The sequence below is a fragment of the Mesoplodon densirostris genome, chromosome 15, assembly GCF_025265405.1.
Source record: "Mesoplodon densirostris isolate mMesDen1 chromosome 15, mMesDen1 primary haplotype, whole genome shotgun sequence".
Taxonomy (NCBI): Eukaryota; Metazoa; Chordata; class Mammalia; order Artiodactyla; family Ziphiidae; genus Mesoplodon; species Mesoplodon densirostris.
Genome location: NC_082675.1, coordinates 69,913,078 through 69,928,676, shown reverse-complemented (window position 1 = coordinate 69,928,676; position 15,599 = coordinate 69,913,078). Strand labels below are relative to the sequence as shown.

At 35.8% G+C, this 15,599-nt stretch overlaps 1 protein-coding gene across 1 annotated transcript in view; it reads right to left on the bottom strand.

The window, feature by feature from the left end:
- DCC (DCC netrin 1 receptor) overlaps positions 1-15,599 on the bottom strand; it is an 808,121-nt gene that overhangs the window by 132,716 nt on the left and 659,806 nt on the right. Inside the window, exons 17-19 of the mRNA XM_060118369.1 lie at positions 15,264-15,496; positions 9,928-10,066; positions 4,395-4,502 (exon numbers count right to left, since the gene is read on the bottom strand). Coding sequence (XP_059974352.1) covers positions 4,395-4,502; positions 9,928-10,066; positions 15,264-15,496 — 480 coding nt within the window. The remainder of the gene's footprint in view (positions 1-4,394; positions 4,503-9,927; positions 10,067-15,263; positions 15,497-15,599) is intronic.

Genomic DNA, 15,599 nt, shown 5'->3' with positions numbered 1-15,599 from the left:
GGTCAATAAAAGTAAAAGTTGGTTCTTTGAGAGGACAAACAAAATTGATAAAACATTAGACAGAGTCATCAAGAAAAAGAGGGAGAGGACTCAAATCAATAAAATTAGAAATGAAAAAGGAGAAGTTACAACAGACACCGTGCAAATACAAAGCATCCTAAGAGACTACTACAAGCAACTCTATGCCAATAAAATGGACAACCCGGAAGAAATGGATAAATTCTTAGAAAGGTATAACCTTCCAAGACTGAACCAGGAAGAAATAGAAAATATGAACAGACCAATCACAAGTAATGCAATTGAAACTGTGATTAAAAATCTCCCAACAAACAAAAGTCCAGGACCAGATGGCTTCACAGGTGAATTCTATCGAACATTTAGAGAAGAGCTAACACCCATCCTTCTCAAACTCTTCCAAAAAATTACAGAGAAAGGAACACTCCCAAGATCATTCTATGAGGCCACCATCACCCTGATACCAAAACCAGACAAAGATACTACAAAAAAAGAAAATTACAGGCCAATATCACTGATGAATATAGATGCAAAAATCCTCAACAAAATACTAGCAAACAGAATCCAACACCACATTAAAAGGATCATACACCATGATCAAGTGGGATTTATCCCAGGGATGCAAGCATTCTTCAATATGTGCAAATCAATCAATGTGATACACCATATTAACAAACTGAAGAATAAAAACCATATGATCATCTCAATAGATGCAAAGAAAGCTTTTGACAAAATTCAACAATAATTTATGGTAAAAACTCTCCAGAAAGTGGGCATAGAGGTAACCTACCTCAACATAATAAAGGCCAAATATGACAAACCCACAGCAAACATCATTGTCAATGGTGAAAAACTGAAAGCATTTCCTCTAAGATCAGGAAAAAGACAAGGATGTCCAATCTCACCACTCTTATTCAACATAGTTTTGGAAGTCCTAGCCATGGCAATCAGAGAAGAAAAATAAATAAAAGGAATACAAATTGGAAAAGAAGAAGTAAAACTGTCACTTTTGCAGATGACATGGCACTATACATAGAGAATCCTAAAGATGCCACCAGAAAACTACTAGAGCTAATCAATGAATTTGGTAAAGTTGCAGGATACAAAATTAATGCACAGAAATCTCTTGCATTCCTATACACTAATGGTGAAAACTCTGAAAGAGAAATTAAGGAAACTCTCCCATTTACCACTGCAACAAAAAGAATAAAATACCTAGGAATAAACCTACCTAGGGAGACAAAAGACCTGTATACAGAAAACTATAAGACACTGATGAAAGAAATTAAAGATGGTACCAACAGATGGAGAGATTTACCGTGTTCTTGGATTGGAAGAAGTAATATTGTGAAAATGAGTATACAACCCAAAGCAATCTACAGATTCAATGCAATCCCTATCAAATTGCCAGTGGCATTTTTTATGGAACTAGAAGAAGAACTCTTAAAATTTGTATGGAGACACAAAAGACCCCGAATAGCCAAAGCAGCCTTGAGGGAAAAAAAACGGAGCTGGAGTAATCAGACTCCCTGACTTCAGACTATACTACAAAGCTACACTGATCAAGACAGTATTGTTCTGGCAGAAAAACAGAAACACAGATCAATGGAACAAGATAGAAAGCCCAGAGATACACCCTCGCACCTATGGTCAACTAATCTATGACAAAGGAGGCAAAGATATACAATGGAGAAAAGACAGTCTTTTCAATCAGTGGTGCTGGGAAAACTGGACAGCTACATGTAAAAGAATGAAATTAGAACACTCCCTAATACCGTACACAAAAATAAACTCAAAATGGATTAGAGACCTAAATGTAAGACTGGACACTATAAAACTCTTAGAGGAAAACATAGGAGCATCACTCTTCGACATAAATCACAGCAAGATCTTTTTTGATCTACCTCCTAGAGTAATGGAAATAAAAACAAAAATAAACAAATGGGATTAATGAACCTTCAAAGCTTTTGCACAGCAAAGGAAACCATAAACAAGACAAAAAGACAACCCTCAGAATGGGAGAAAATATTTGCAAATGAATCAATGGACAAAGGATTCATCTCTAAAATATATAAACAGCTCATGCAGCTCAATATTAAAAAAACAAACAACCCAATCCAAAAAATGGGCAGAAGACTTAAATAGACATTTCTCCAAAGAAGACATACAGATAGATGGCCAAGAAGCACATGGAAAGCTGCTCAACATCACTAATTATTAGAGAAATGCAAATCAAAACTACAATGAGGTATCACCTCATACCAGTTAGAATGGGCATCATCAGAAAATCTACAAACAACAAATGCTGGGGAGGGTGTGGAGAAAAGGGAACCCTCTTGCACTGTTGGTGGGAATGTAAGTTGATACAGCCACTATGGAGAACAGTATGGAGGGTCCTTAAAAAACTAGAAATAGAATTACCATGTGATGCAGCAATCCCACTACTGGGCATATACCCAGAGAAAACCATAATTCAAAAAGACACATGCACCCCCATGGTCATTGCAGCACTATTTACAATAGCCAGGTCATGGAAGCAACCTAAATGCCTGACAACAGATGAATGGATAAAGAAGATGTGGTACATATATACAATGGAATATTACTCAGCCACATAAAGGAACGAAATTAGGTCATTTGTTGAGACGTGGATGCATCTAGAGACTGTCATACAGAGTGAAGTAAGTCAGAAGAAAACAAATATTGTATATTAACGCATATATGTGGAACCTGGAAAATAGTACCGATGATCTGGTTTGCGGGGCTGAAATTGAGACACAGATGTAGAGAACAAATGTATGGACACCAAGGGGGGGAAGTCGCATGGGGTGTGTGTGTGATGAATTGGGCGATTGGGATTGACATGTATAAAATTGATGACTAATAAGGACATGCTCTATAAAAAATTAAATTAAAAAAATTTTTAAAAAGAAAACATTGTATTGTTCACATAGACCATGTGATGACATTTATTTAAATAAATTGGAAAATTGGGTAGTATATGACTTATTTTCTCCTTTACCCCAAAATATATTTTTTTCTATCAGAACTTGTTTTTATTTAGACCATTTCTATTCTGTTTTCTTCTTCTTAAACTTATTATCTGTTGATTTACCATATGCTTATAAATATCTGTTTATAACATAATAAAAGTCATCATGTAAACAAATCAAAATCTACAAAAGTACTGAAACAGAACCAATGAAAATAGATCATAACACTAAGGGGAAGAAACAATTAGAATGAGCCACCCTCGGTTTTAAAAAGCCTGGCAGAGTGACAACTGAGTGTATAAGACTTGGGGGAGATTTTATGTCTCTACTCTTTTTCCATATTTGTCAGCTCAAATGGAAATTCTGTTTGTTATTGCAGTAAGAGCAATTTATTAGAGAAAAGTAGTCTTCAACTTAAATTTAAACCACATTTGGAATTTTCACATTATCTTTTCATTTTGTAAAATTCAAAAAGTAACTCACATAAAGTAAGTGTGGCATCTGAACTGTTGTTTCCAAGCTTATCTCTGTATCACAGAATGACTGAATTGCTTTGTTAATTTATAATAATGCTATGCACTTCTGGTATGCAAAAAAAAGAAGAAACAGGAGTGACACTTACATGTGCCTAACCCAATGGTTCAAGTTAATTAGACTATAATGTGCACATTTTTAGTTATACAATATTCCTCATAATAATTATATGCTATGGAGACATATATTAAAAAGCCTAAAGTGATCATTTAAATGCAAAATCTCTGATAGAACTCCATTATATTTTTCATACTAAATTAACAGTACAGGCTTCTAATGGATGCTTTAATTAGGCATTGATGTTATCAGAAATATTTAGCAAAATAAAATCTTTCACTGTGAAATATTCATTAAGTTCAATTTCCGTCAGTCAATATCAAGTGTTTTCTGAGCCTTATGATTTAAGTAAGAAGCTAAAAGCTAAGTGAGAAACTAAAAATCCTCAGACAAACCTCCTTTCTAGGTTGCCTATAAAAATACACAGTCATTAAGTGTCTTTTGTATTTTATAACTGCCAAACAACTGGCTTCTTTTTACTCATTTAGGCTCAGAGGCATTCCACTACAATGTTATCCTAATGCTGCACAGAATCAAAAGCAAAAGGTCTATACTAATTGCAATGCACATCTTTCAGGAAGCAACACAAATGAAATGTGGTTGTGTGTGCATTTATAGGCTCCATTAGAAGAATTCCAAGGTCAGAGGGGGCAAGAAGAGACAATCAGAAAGGGTCAGGAGTCAACTGAGATACTGGGACAGAAAACTAATACATAAAAGGCATGAGCAGTGCACAGTAGGTAAGCAATCACAGGACAAGCGGAGCAGCACAGGAAATAAAGCTGAGGTGCCTACCGGTAATTTTTCCATTGGCTTCCAAGGGAGGCTGCCAGCTCACAATGACAGTGCGAGGCTTCCCTTCTCGAGTAATGACTGTCAAATCCTTGGGAGCAGAGGTCGGGGCTGTGAGATGAAACAGAAACATGGCCTTGTCATTGGATGTGAAAGAAAACAGACATTTATGGGACTTCTAATCATGATGTTGACACTCAGAATCTATCACGCAGTATATCATGCTTATTTTACCAAGCACAATTTATTTTAGATATTTGAATTAAACAAGCAAACAAAGATACAGAAATTAATGTTTTTCCATGGAAGTTAACTGACTTTCAAAGGTGTGAATATAGAGAGGAGAACAGAATATGTGTGAATGTAGAGAAAAGTATAACTGGTATTTTCAAGTGAGCGATGCACTAAAAATGTAAGAACCATTATAAGAACAACAAAAAATGGACACATACTTAGTGAGATTGATGGCTACGTGTCTCCAAGAGACAAAATTCTGTTACAACTGTAGGATTTATATATAAATGAAAATTCACCTAATTTTATTTTTCCTTAAAAAACAAAAAAAATAAACAATAAAGAATTTACATGCAGGTCACAATATCTTGCTTAGGTAACATACTAGGTATCTCCCAACAAGAAGGCAAAAAAGTATTTGAAAACAGAGGAAATAGAATCTATGAGGGTGTTAGTATCAACCTGGTAGGAAGTAAAGATGGCAAGAAATGCTGTCTTGCTTAGAGCTACTTTTCCCACATGTTGTTTGAGGGAAACAGAATTTGTCACCCCAAAATATGCCTCTTTGGCATAAGAATTAAGCTGATTATTTTTAAGAAACAACAGACAGAGGAAAAGTTCTGAAAACTGAGTAGAAGTTACTCTTTCGTAAAAGGAAAATTTATACGTTTATAAGGGTATCTCCCTCTTTGTACCAGGAAGAGGAGGATGACAAGGAGGCAGTGACTTAAATGTACGTAACAACCACGCCCTTGTTTATTGTGATTTGCCTGAAAACTTCCCATTACTGACTTCCCACCCTCAAACACCTTTTGTCTTTAGCTGGAGATGGTATTGAAAGTGGTGGCCATTTTAGGGAATTACTGTTTTCCTGGGTATCTCTCATATATACAAGAGGTATACTTATTGTCAAACTTCTGTTTGTTTTTCTCCTGTTAATCTGTTTCTTATTACAGGGGGCCTCAACCAAGAACCTGGAAGGATAAAAGGATTTTTTCTTCCCCTAAATTGTCTCAACAAAAATTTAAATATACTTCAAAGGCGGCAGCAAACTGGCCAAGCTCGTCCAGTATCTTTCAGGCTTCCTTTGACCTGCTTTCTCACTTGCTATGCTTTGAAATGCAGTCAGTTTTCCTTCTAGGCAGCTCACAATGCCCAAGTCTACTACCCATAGTCTTTTTCAATTACCCCAAATTTGACATAGGCAATGTCAGAATGTCTTTAAGTTCCAAGCTTGGGTTCTGGAAGGATTTCCTGATCTCTGCACAGGAGTATTTGTATATTACAAATAGGTAAAACTTGGTCCTAATTCTGAATTCCTCTTCACTCTTATAATTTGCTTCGGCTCTTCTGTTGACTGTAACAGTGCAGAATCCGAGCATTATCAACACTCTATTTCTAGCTTCTCTTCCTAAGAGAATTCCAAATAGAGGGACATCAAACATTCCCATCTATCATACCATTTGATTTCCAATGCCCAGATTCTCCAAGCCACTAGGATACCAGGTTAACCAAAGTTGCACCAAATTGTAATATCCTGACAAAGTACTTAATATACTTAACTTTTTTTTTTAAAGAGGGAGGAGGAGAAGGAAGAAGGAAAAGCAGAAGGAAGAGAAGGATGAGAAGAAAAGGTCTAGTGTAGTAGATCCTTGAGTAAAGAGACTGTATAGTAAACATAGTTTAATATACATATTTTAATGAAAAGAAAGAAAGGACATTATTGCAAAAAGGATTTGTAATAGCAAAATACCAGAGAGGCAATGTTACTTTAAAGACGGGTTAGTTTTATAAAGATCTCATTCAAGATATTTTCTAAGCCACAGATAGGAAGGTAATATATAGCCACAAATTAGAATATCATACCAAACATAATAAGAAATTTTCCAATTTTGTAAGTAATTAAAGATCTGTCTTTCTAACTAGTCGGAATAGTCTGTTTCTTCTTAACTGTGTTAAAATTAAAATTGATGCTTATTTAGCAAACAAATGATGATGATTAGATTGCTTCACTGACTATGTTGACATTCAAAAAATATAAAACGACTCCAGCTTTAGCAAAATAATACATTGAAGAGCTGGTTATTTTTCAAAAACAAAAAAACAAAACAAAACAAAAACCCGAAAACAACCTAATGACTAATCTATTTCAGGTGCTTAACAAATTTTTCTTTTTCCTCAAGCCATATGACTGTTGGTAAATAGAGATTCTGGTATTGGAATCAATGTCTTAGTTATTTAGGATTATCATATGAACTGTATACTACTCCCTCATATTTATTTATTTATTTATTTAAAAAAAATTTTGGATATTTATAGTGGCCCTAACAAGTTCAGTGATCCCCTAAATCAAGCAGAAGGTCTTCAGTCTGCTCTTCTTCAATCTCGTGGGTTCTCCTGAATAATCTTTTATAACTTCTTACCTGTCCTCATTGAATTAAATGATATTAATAACAATAAATAATAAATACCAGGCCCTGCAGGATTTGTACTTTATTTTCTTATACACTCTCGTGTCCCCATGCTGTCCATGAAAACTATGCTCCAGTCACTCTGAACCATTCATAAGTGTCTCTTTAAGACATCTTTTTGATACTTGCTTGTGTATTTTTGTGCATGCTGCTTCCTTCCTTTGGAAGGCCCTGGAATGGGTACCTGGCAATCCACCCAGGCCACAGCTCTGTCCTTATTTCATTTGTGAAATCTTCCCTGACTTCTCCAGACAGAATTTATACCTGGATCTATGTGCTCTGATTCCAACTTGGCCAAAATTCTATGATTGTATTTTTCATGTTACTACAAGGTTGTATTTTAAAAATATTTTTAGATGTATTAGATTATAATTCTCTCCAAGATAAAGGCTGTATTCTCTTTACCTTTTATACCAAGTACCTATCTCAGGACCTGACAATTAAAATGAACCTTATTGGAAACCCGTAATCAATATCTCAGACAACTGGACATGCACTGCCCTCTGGTTTGTCTGTTTCTCAAAGGACTTTTCCCATGCTTAAATTTCTTTGTTAAGTGTATGAGTGGATGGTAACATTCAAGATTTAGAAGATTTCCAGCCCTGGAAATCGTATTGGGCATTTGTTTTCAGACTGCTCAACACCCTAATCCCTCCTTCATTTAGAGAGAACACTTGGATTTTTCCTTTGGGAACAAGCTCTCCTTTGTGTCACATGAGCTGGGTAGCAACATCAAATAGAAATTTCATGGGCTTCATCTCACTCTCTTTAGCTGTGTGATTCTCTCTTCTAGGAAACTGAATGTTGAAACAAGAAAGGAAAACACATGGAGTCAAACCACTGTGACTGTAACACCTTGAAGGAAGAGTCCTATAGTTCCTCATCTCTGAAGCCTAGGAATACTGCTGCTTCTTGTCCCCTCTCCAAGACTTCATTATTTCAGCTGTCCTTCCAATTATTTTTATTTTATTTAAATTAACTAGAGTAAAATTAGGGATTCATCACCTGGACAGAATGAAGTGTTTCATTTCAAGAATCTGTCAGCTGCCATTACCTTTATTATTAGTAATTTCAGCACAAGTGCATAACAACGCAGCCCCATAGAGTCTTTGTGTTATTATGGAATTAGAAGCAAACGCTAGAGTTATTTCACTTCATTTCCTTCTCCCAGTTATAAAACGTGCAGACACTTGTGAATTACTTCTTGCTTCTCATCATCACCCAGGGATCTTATCCACATGCTATTTACACCTCTGTCCAGGTCATTATCTGTTTTGACAGTTACCCTTCCTCCTAGCCACATTTCTAAAAGTTAATATCTTTTTGTCAGCAATGGGTCTCACCCCTGACATCCCTACAAGGCTAGGCAGTTGAGGAGAAATCAATAGGGTGCATTTATCAAGTCAGACATTGGTGTGCATTTATGTTTATGACAGGGAAAAATGAATGAGGAAATTATTACTCCTTCTCTTTCACTCAGGGAAGACCAAATGCCTTACTGGTTTTCATTTAACTGTTTTCATCTCCTTTTAAGTTAAAAAGAAAGAGCAGAGCCTTTATTCTCCCCACAGTTCATAACTCATTCAGCTTGCCTTATTCTTCCTAAGAAGCTAAGAACATTGACATCCAGGGCAGAATTCTACGAGAATGATTTAATATATATAAACATGTAAAATAGAAGAAGAAGGTATTGAAATTAAACAACTAGAAAAAAAACTTCTTATAAAGAGAAGTACCCTCAAATTGTAAAAATATTCACAATGAACTTAAGAGTTAAGGTAGTAGCCTGAAATGAAAATTAGAACTGCCATGCCACTGGGCAAATTCTAATGGAAAAAGAAATTCAACTTACCCAGATAGAAGTTTTACTGGCATATTTTTTAAAATTTGGAAATATATGGTACAGTTTATCCCCACATATGATGTAATGCCATGAAAGCAATCAAGAAGTATGTTAAACCGTTTTTTCTTCAGATGTTGTATTTCTGTGAACTATAAATGCCAAGTGCATGTCTGCTAAGGTTATAAACTCAACATTTATGAACCATAGTAAACGTGACTGGTAAAATTTACAGTGAATTGCATTTACTCTCGACTTGAACTATTGCAAAATGCATGAAAGTTTTCCATTGTGTTGTCTTATTTCCAAACAGCGAACATGCCCCCCCCAAACTTCTTCCCACAGTCAGCTGAAGTTATTTAGGGTAAGCATCCATGAGACTACAGTTATAATGCAATGTTTCATTTTGTATCTAATTTCTTTCCAAAAAAGTAAATACCTACTACGTCTGTTGATCAAAGACACGCATGCTTTGGACAGACTAAAATGCCTTTGCTTAAATGTATTGAAAAGAAGATTTATATTCAGGTCTCCTAAATTAACGTACAGATTAAAACCAGATCACTTAATCCACTGGGGACTCATTTTCTTCTTATCTAGAGTGGGGAGGATAATATTAGATATAAAAATGCTGGGCCTCCCTGGTGGCACAGTGGTTGAGAGTCTGCCTGCCGATGCAGGGGATACGGGTTTGTGCCCCGGTCTGGGAGGATCCCATATGCCGCGGAGCGGCTGGGCCCATGAGCCATGGCCGCTGAGCCTGCGCATCCGGAGCCTGTGCTCCGCAACGGGAGAGGCCACAACAGTGAGAGGCCCGCGTACCGCAAAAAAAAAAAAAAAAAAAAAAAAAAATGCTATGAATGATTTTATATAAAATAAGGTATAATTTAGGCATCATGGTGGACACAGGTTCCAGCTTCCTTGGTACCTGGAAAACATCACTACCAAATATCAAGAGTAGAAATTTCAAAGCCAGCCTTTCTTCACATACCTGCTTCATATGTGGTGGCATGTGCAGTCATGCTCCACGTGCTGGACCTTCTGTTTTTTGTTACCATGACCGAGAACTCATACATTGTGTTTGGTTTGAGGCCTGTTGCTGTGTAACTCAGAGATGTTGTGTCTTCTGACTAAACAAGTGGGAAATAAGAAAAGAGAAAAAGAAATGAACTCTATCAACTTGGTAAATCAAGACACATAAGAAGACTATCAAAAGCCAACAAAAAAGGAATTTATTTCCAAACAGCGGAAGACCTAGGACACAGCACTGACTTTATTTTCTTTCTGTACCAGTTTACACTGGCTGATTGTACATCTAAAACCTAATCAATAAAATCAGGTGTTATGTTGTTAAAAGGGGCAGATAGCTGATAAATTTTCCCAAGTGAGGCAATAACCACAGAGACAGGACCAATTCCACTTCCTTCTGTCAGTTCCATTTTTAAGGTTATCTGCACTGACTTTAACTTCAATTTATTTCTAATAATTGAAGTCTTTTTTTCAGAGGCTTTAATGTTTTATATATTTTACATAGATTGTTATGATTATTGTCCACTGGAAATAAAATGAATTTTTAGAGCTCTACTGCTTATGATTTTTAAAAAAACTCTTTATGATACAAACTTTTAGTGATTCCAGAATCTATATAGCTGTCATAAAGAAAATGGACAAAAGCAATATTGTGTCGTGTGATTTTCTTTCTTTGTGCACAGGTCACGTTAAATATACATTGAAGTATGGTCATTGGAGAAGTTGATCAGGAAGAGAACAATAAATTGGATAAACATTAAATGATTACATTAGTGTTAATATTTTTGGTCTTCTGAATACATTCTTTGTCTTTTAAACAACAGGTTAAGGATATTTTAGTAGAAAGTAAATTGTCTGTCTTTATTGCTTACTCAAAAGATCAAAATTGTAATGAAGAAAAAGGTTAATCTCCCAGGTTAATGTGTATTTTCCATATCATCAGTGAAATTTAAAACTATTTATGCCTATTATAAATATCAATTTATGCTTGTTATTTAGATCTTGATCATCTTCCAAGGTTAAATATTTACTTTTACTTTTAAATTTATTACATTTGTTATATATCTATGTCTAGGAAAATCAAGGAAAACTTTTTGTCTCCACCTATGTCATACCTATCTCCTCCCTTAGCTATTCTAGTGTGGTATATCTTTTTTATTCTACTATGAATCCTTCTTAGATTATAGCTATGGAGATCCTATAAAATCAAATAAATATTTAACTGTTCTAATAACATCTCGATGATGCTCCCATCCATCCTATTTAAGTGATGACCTCATAAACATTTATCAGAAGCTCTTCTTAAAAACAGTTGTAAAAATGTGAGCCCTAAATAAGTGTAAAAATACTTTGTAGACTAAGACAGAACCCCATCAAATAAAACAAAAAACGGGCAGCTCGTATCTGATAGGCTGATATAACTTCCAATCTTTCCCTCCTTCCCTGTCATGAATACCTCTAAGCCTTAGAAATGGAAATAAGGGGAGAAGTGGGGCAATGAGAAATATTTCAGCTAGGAGGGAAGACCACACTTTGATAAAACTAGTCTCTTTGAGCATAGACACAACTGGCATTTGGGAGGCAACTAAGCAATACTGTCCTTTGTATTTCTTAAACTCTTATATGCCTTGTTTGTATTCTTGAATGATACACTTGCATTCTATAAATGCCATTAATTCACTGAGTTTTCTCAGGAACTTTATGAAAAGTTACTATTCAACATAAATCATTAGCCTAGAAGTATTGATACTTTGGAAAATCATGGCTGTATGTGTGTATGTGAGGGGCGGCAGAATACCTAGGTACTACCTCTCTGAGCCTCAGCTTCCTCATCTATAAAATGGAAATAACTGTAGCACTGACCTTACAGTGCTATTTAAAGTGTGAAATAAGTCAAGTAAAGCATAGTATGTGGCCCAGAGTAAGTACTAAATAAATGTTAGCTACAATATTTTATGCATTGTCTAGTGTGAGATATGGGCACTCTATATGTGTGGTGTATATATATACACACACACACACACACACACACATATTTACAGTATTTTGATAAATTCTCCATTGAATTGTAAACATCTTGAGGGCTGAGACTCAGTCTTGCACAACTTTCTATCTCCTGTAATATCCATGCTAGTATCTGGTAAGCACTGGTCAATGAATACATTTTGAATGGAAAGTCATATAAAACATCAAATGATGAATCACTTTAGTAGAAAATAAATTATAGAAAATTTCTCCATTTGATAAGGAAGGTCAATATAGAGTTTTGGACAATCAAAATATGAATGTCTGGATTATGGCTTGATGTGGGACTGAAGTAGAAGGGTACTCCTGGGGGGAGAGGCCTGGATAAAGCCATCAGCTTAACAGCTCTAGTTTCATGGGGAATTTTGTCAAGTTATACAACCTACCCAAGTCTTCGTAAAGATCTCTACATGCCTACTTAGCTATGCAGAATCTTACTTATTCTTTTTATATTGATAGTATATCAATATCCCAATCGCATAGATAAGAAAAAAGGAGATTAAACAAGTTAAGTCACATGACAGGACACAGGAAAGCCAACTCTAGAGCTCATTTATTTGACTCCATGTATGTATTCTTTCCCCCATTACCTTGTGTTGCTCTGCCTAGCTTATATAAAGCTTAGTGGGGAATGAGGTGAAGTAATAGATATGACAATGGTTTGAAAAGTTCAAAATGCAACACCAAAGTAGTCTATTACTATTATTTGTAAAATTTAAATTTAATGTATGTCTTTCTAGTAGACCAGATATGGTCTACATTTTTCCTTGCTATCCAGCTTACCTCTTTCCTCTAACCCTGCTTCTCAGGGTGTGGGTGTAGAGTGTGTATGTGTGAGAGAGGGATCGAACGTTAGTAATGGAAAGCCTTATTAGGTCAGGGAAGATGAGGGGGAGAGAAACAGTTAACATATTTCTTTCAATTCTCATACTTCAATCCAGAAGAGAAAACAGCCTCTCCTTACAGAGGATAGCTTTTTGTTGGGTCTCACACTGTAGGCATTCTTTATGAGACTCAATAATCCTGTGTCTGTTCTGTCGACTCTTCAACTGAAAAAAAAAAAAATGCCTCCAGAAACTCTGAAACTCAAATCATTCTGCAGAGAACAATCACTGTCCTTCAGAACATTTCACGTACTGGCAAGGTACCCACAGCCACTCTGTGAAATGAATGTATCCACAAAGTACAGAAACCATGAGCATAACATTTTAAAAAGCAAACTTAGAATTGGGTAATCTGTATATAAAGAGAGTTTTTTAAAAATGCTCTCATGTGTTTCATCAGTTGTCTTATCTGATAAGTTATCCGTGTTTATAGTTCTGCTGAGTCTTAAATCTGATACTGTAAGGAGATAGATAGGATGCTTAGAGCATATTTTATGTCAATGATACTATTTGGACGTGCCTGGAGAGTTTCTCCTAGTACCTGACCTAGCAGGGAGGCAGAACCAAAGAAAACTGTTTTTAAATGGTTTCAACTAAAAACTGATTTACTATGAAACGTGAATTTTATGTCACTTAAAGGTTGAACGAAACTAGAAGCAGATCCAGCATGGCTACAGGAGAAGAGAGGCAGACTTACAAAATTATTGGTGGGATTTTCCTTTCATCTGGGGTTTTGAGAGTTAGAAATTTCCAAAGGATATTTTCATCCCCCCAAATCACCACTGGCTTGAGGCTGGATTAAGCAAGACAGCAGTTTAGTGGAAAGAACATTGGATAAAGTATTGGGAGATCCAGATTCTCCCTGAAAGCCACCCCAGTAGAGTGGTAAAGAGAAGGGATATAAGGGGAGTATGAAGACTGTGGAGTGCCCGGGTTGAACTACTGGTTCCTTTGTTGTTGGGTAACTTTTATGCTCTTTTTCTTCTTCCAGTTTTATTGAGATATAATCGACGTACAGAACTGTGTAAGTTTAAGGTGCACAACATAATGATTTGACTTACATACATCATAAAATGATTACCACTAAACTATAAGTTTAGTGAATGCCCAATCATTTCATATAGATACAAAATTAAATAAACAGAAAAAAATATTTTTCCCTTGTGATTAGAACTCTTAGGATTTATCCTCTTAACAACTTTCATATATAACATACATCAGTGTTAATTATATTTATCATGTTGTACATTACATCCCTAGCACTTACTTATTCTTATAACCATAAGTTTGTACCTTTTGACTGCCTTCATCCAATTTGCCCTCTCCCCGCCCCCGCTTTAGGCTCTTATTTCAAAAGCTACATTCTCCATCCCAAATAATCATCCTGTGAATATTTTAAATGTGTTTTAATATAGTACCTCACTTGAATAACTTACTGAGTTCTTTGAAGTAAACCTATGGAGCTGAATGTATTATGCATTCCAAAATTATAAGTAATGATTTTAAGTATGTAAAGTAACAGCTAAAGCATGTTAAACTGCCTCTATGATCTGGCATAGTTCTAAGTAAATGGTAGGTGGTTAATAATTACTTGTTGATCTCATTTTATTCTACATTTGTGTATTGTTTATATACACTACTAGCATGTGGTAGGCTTAGAAGGTAACAAAATCGTTCCAGTATATAAATAACTGTTTGTTGGAGTTGCTGAGGCTGGCTGATAGAGATTTGAAGGTAGTCATGACAGTGCCTCAAATATGTATCTCTAAGGAGCTCTTAGGGGGGTTGTGAGATGACTCAGTGATAGGACAACAATAAGGGAGTTGGTCTAATTCATATTAATTAAAGGGGAGTGTGCACTGTGGGTTTTCTTTACCACCTGAGGGTGTTTCAAGGCTAAATGAGGAAATGGCTTAGAGTGTGTTCACCAGCTAAGGATGGTATAAAAAAATCATCATGTATTCCTTTTCATATTCACTATAAGATGGGTCTCTGTAACATTAATAGGGGTGCCTCTGGCATAAATCTAGATTCCAAATGAAAAGAAAAACACCAAAATCTGTCTAAAAAATGAATGTAGAGCTCTGCTATTTTCAAAAGAAAATGGCGCTCCCTTGTACAAAATCACATTATTTAAACACACCCAACATCTGGTGGAATTCAAATAACATTTTGCAGCTCTTGATATTTTTCTACCTTGCCTTAGAATTGTTTCCTAAGACACAATAATTCCCAAGGCAATTTTAGATACTGAGTTCTTAAAGTGCTTTGTTTTCCATTTCATGTCACTGCAGCAAAATGACTCATGACAGTCCAGGATGCATTTAAAACAATGTATTAAACAAATGACAGTTCATGTGAAATTTCATACTATCAATTTGAACTTCACCTTGTATTTCGCATTCGCAGAAAAGCTGGTCCTCCACCGGACAGTGTAAAGTCGCACTTCGGACGATTTTTGGTTCTTAGGGACAGAGTTGTCTGCCCAGCTGACCCTCACAGCATCGTGGGTAAGAGCCACAGCCTGTACACCTACTGGTGGGAGCATGGGGGTGGAGACATCTGGGACCGAGGTGGGGAAATCATCAAGCAAAGGATAATAATCAACTGGGTCAGTGGGATCTGGGTTTAAAAACCCGCCAAATGAAACAAACAAATAAATACATAAATAAAAGAGTTAAAAAAATAAACATCAGTGGCAACACATCACAATGAGTTAAATGCA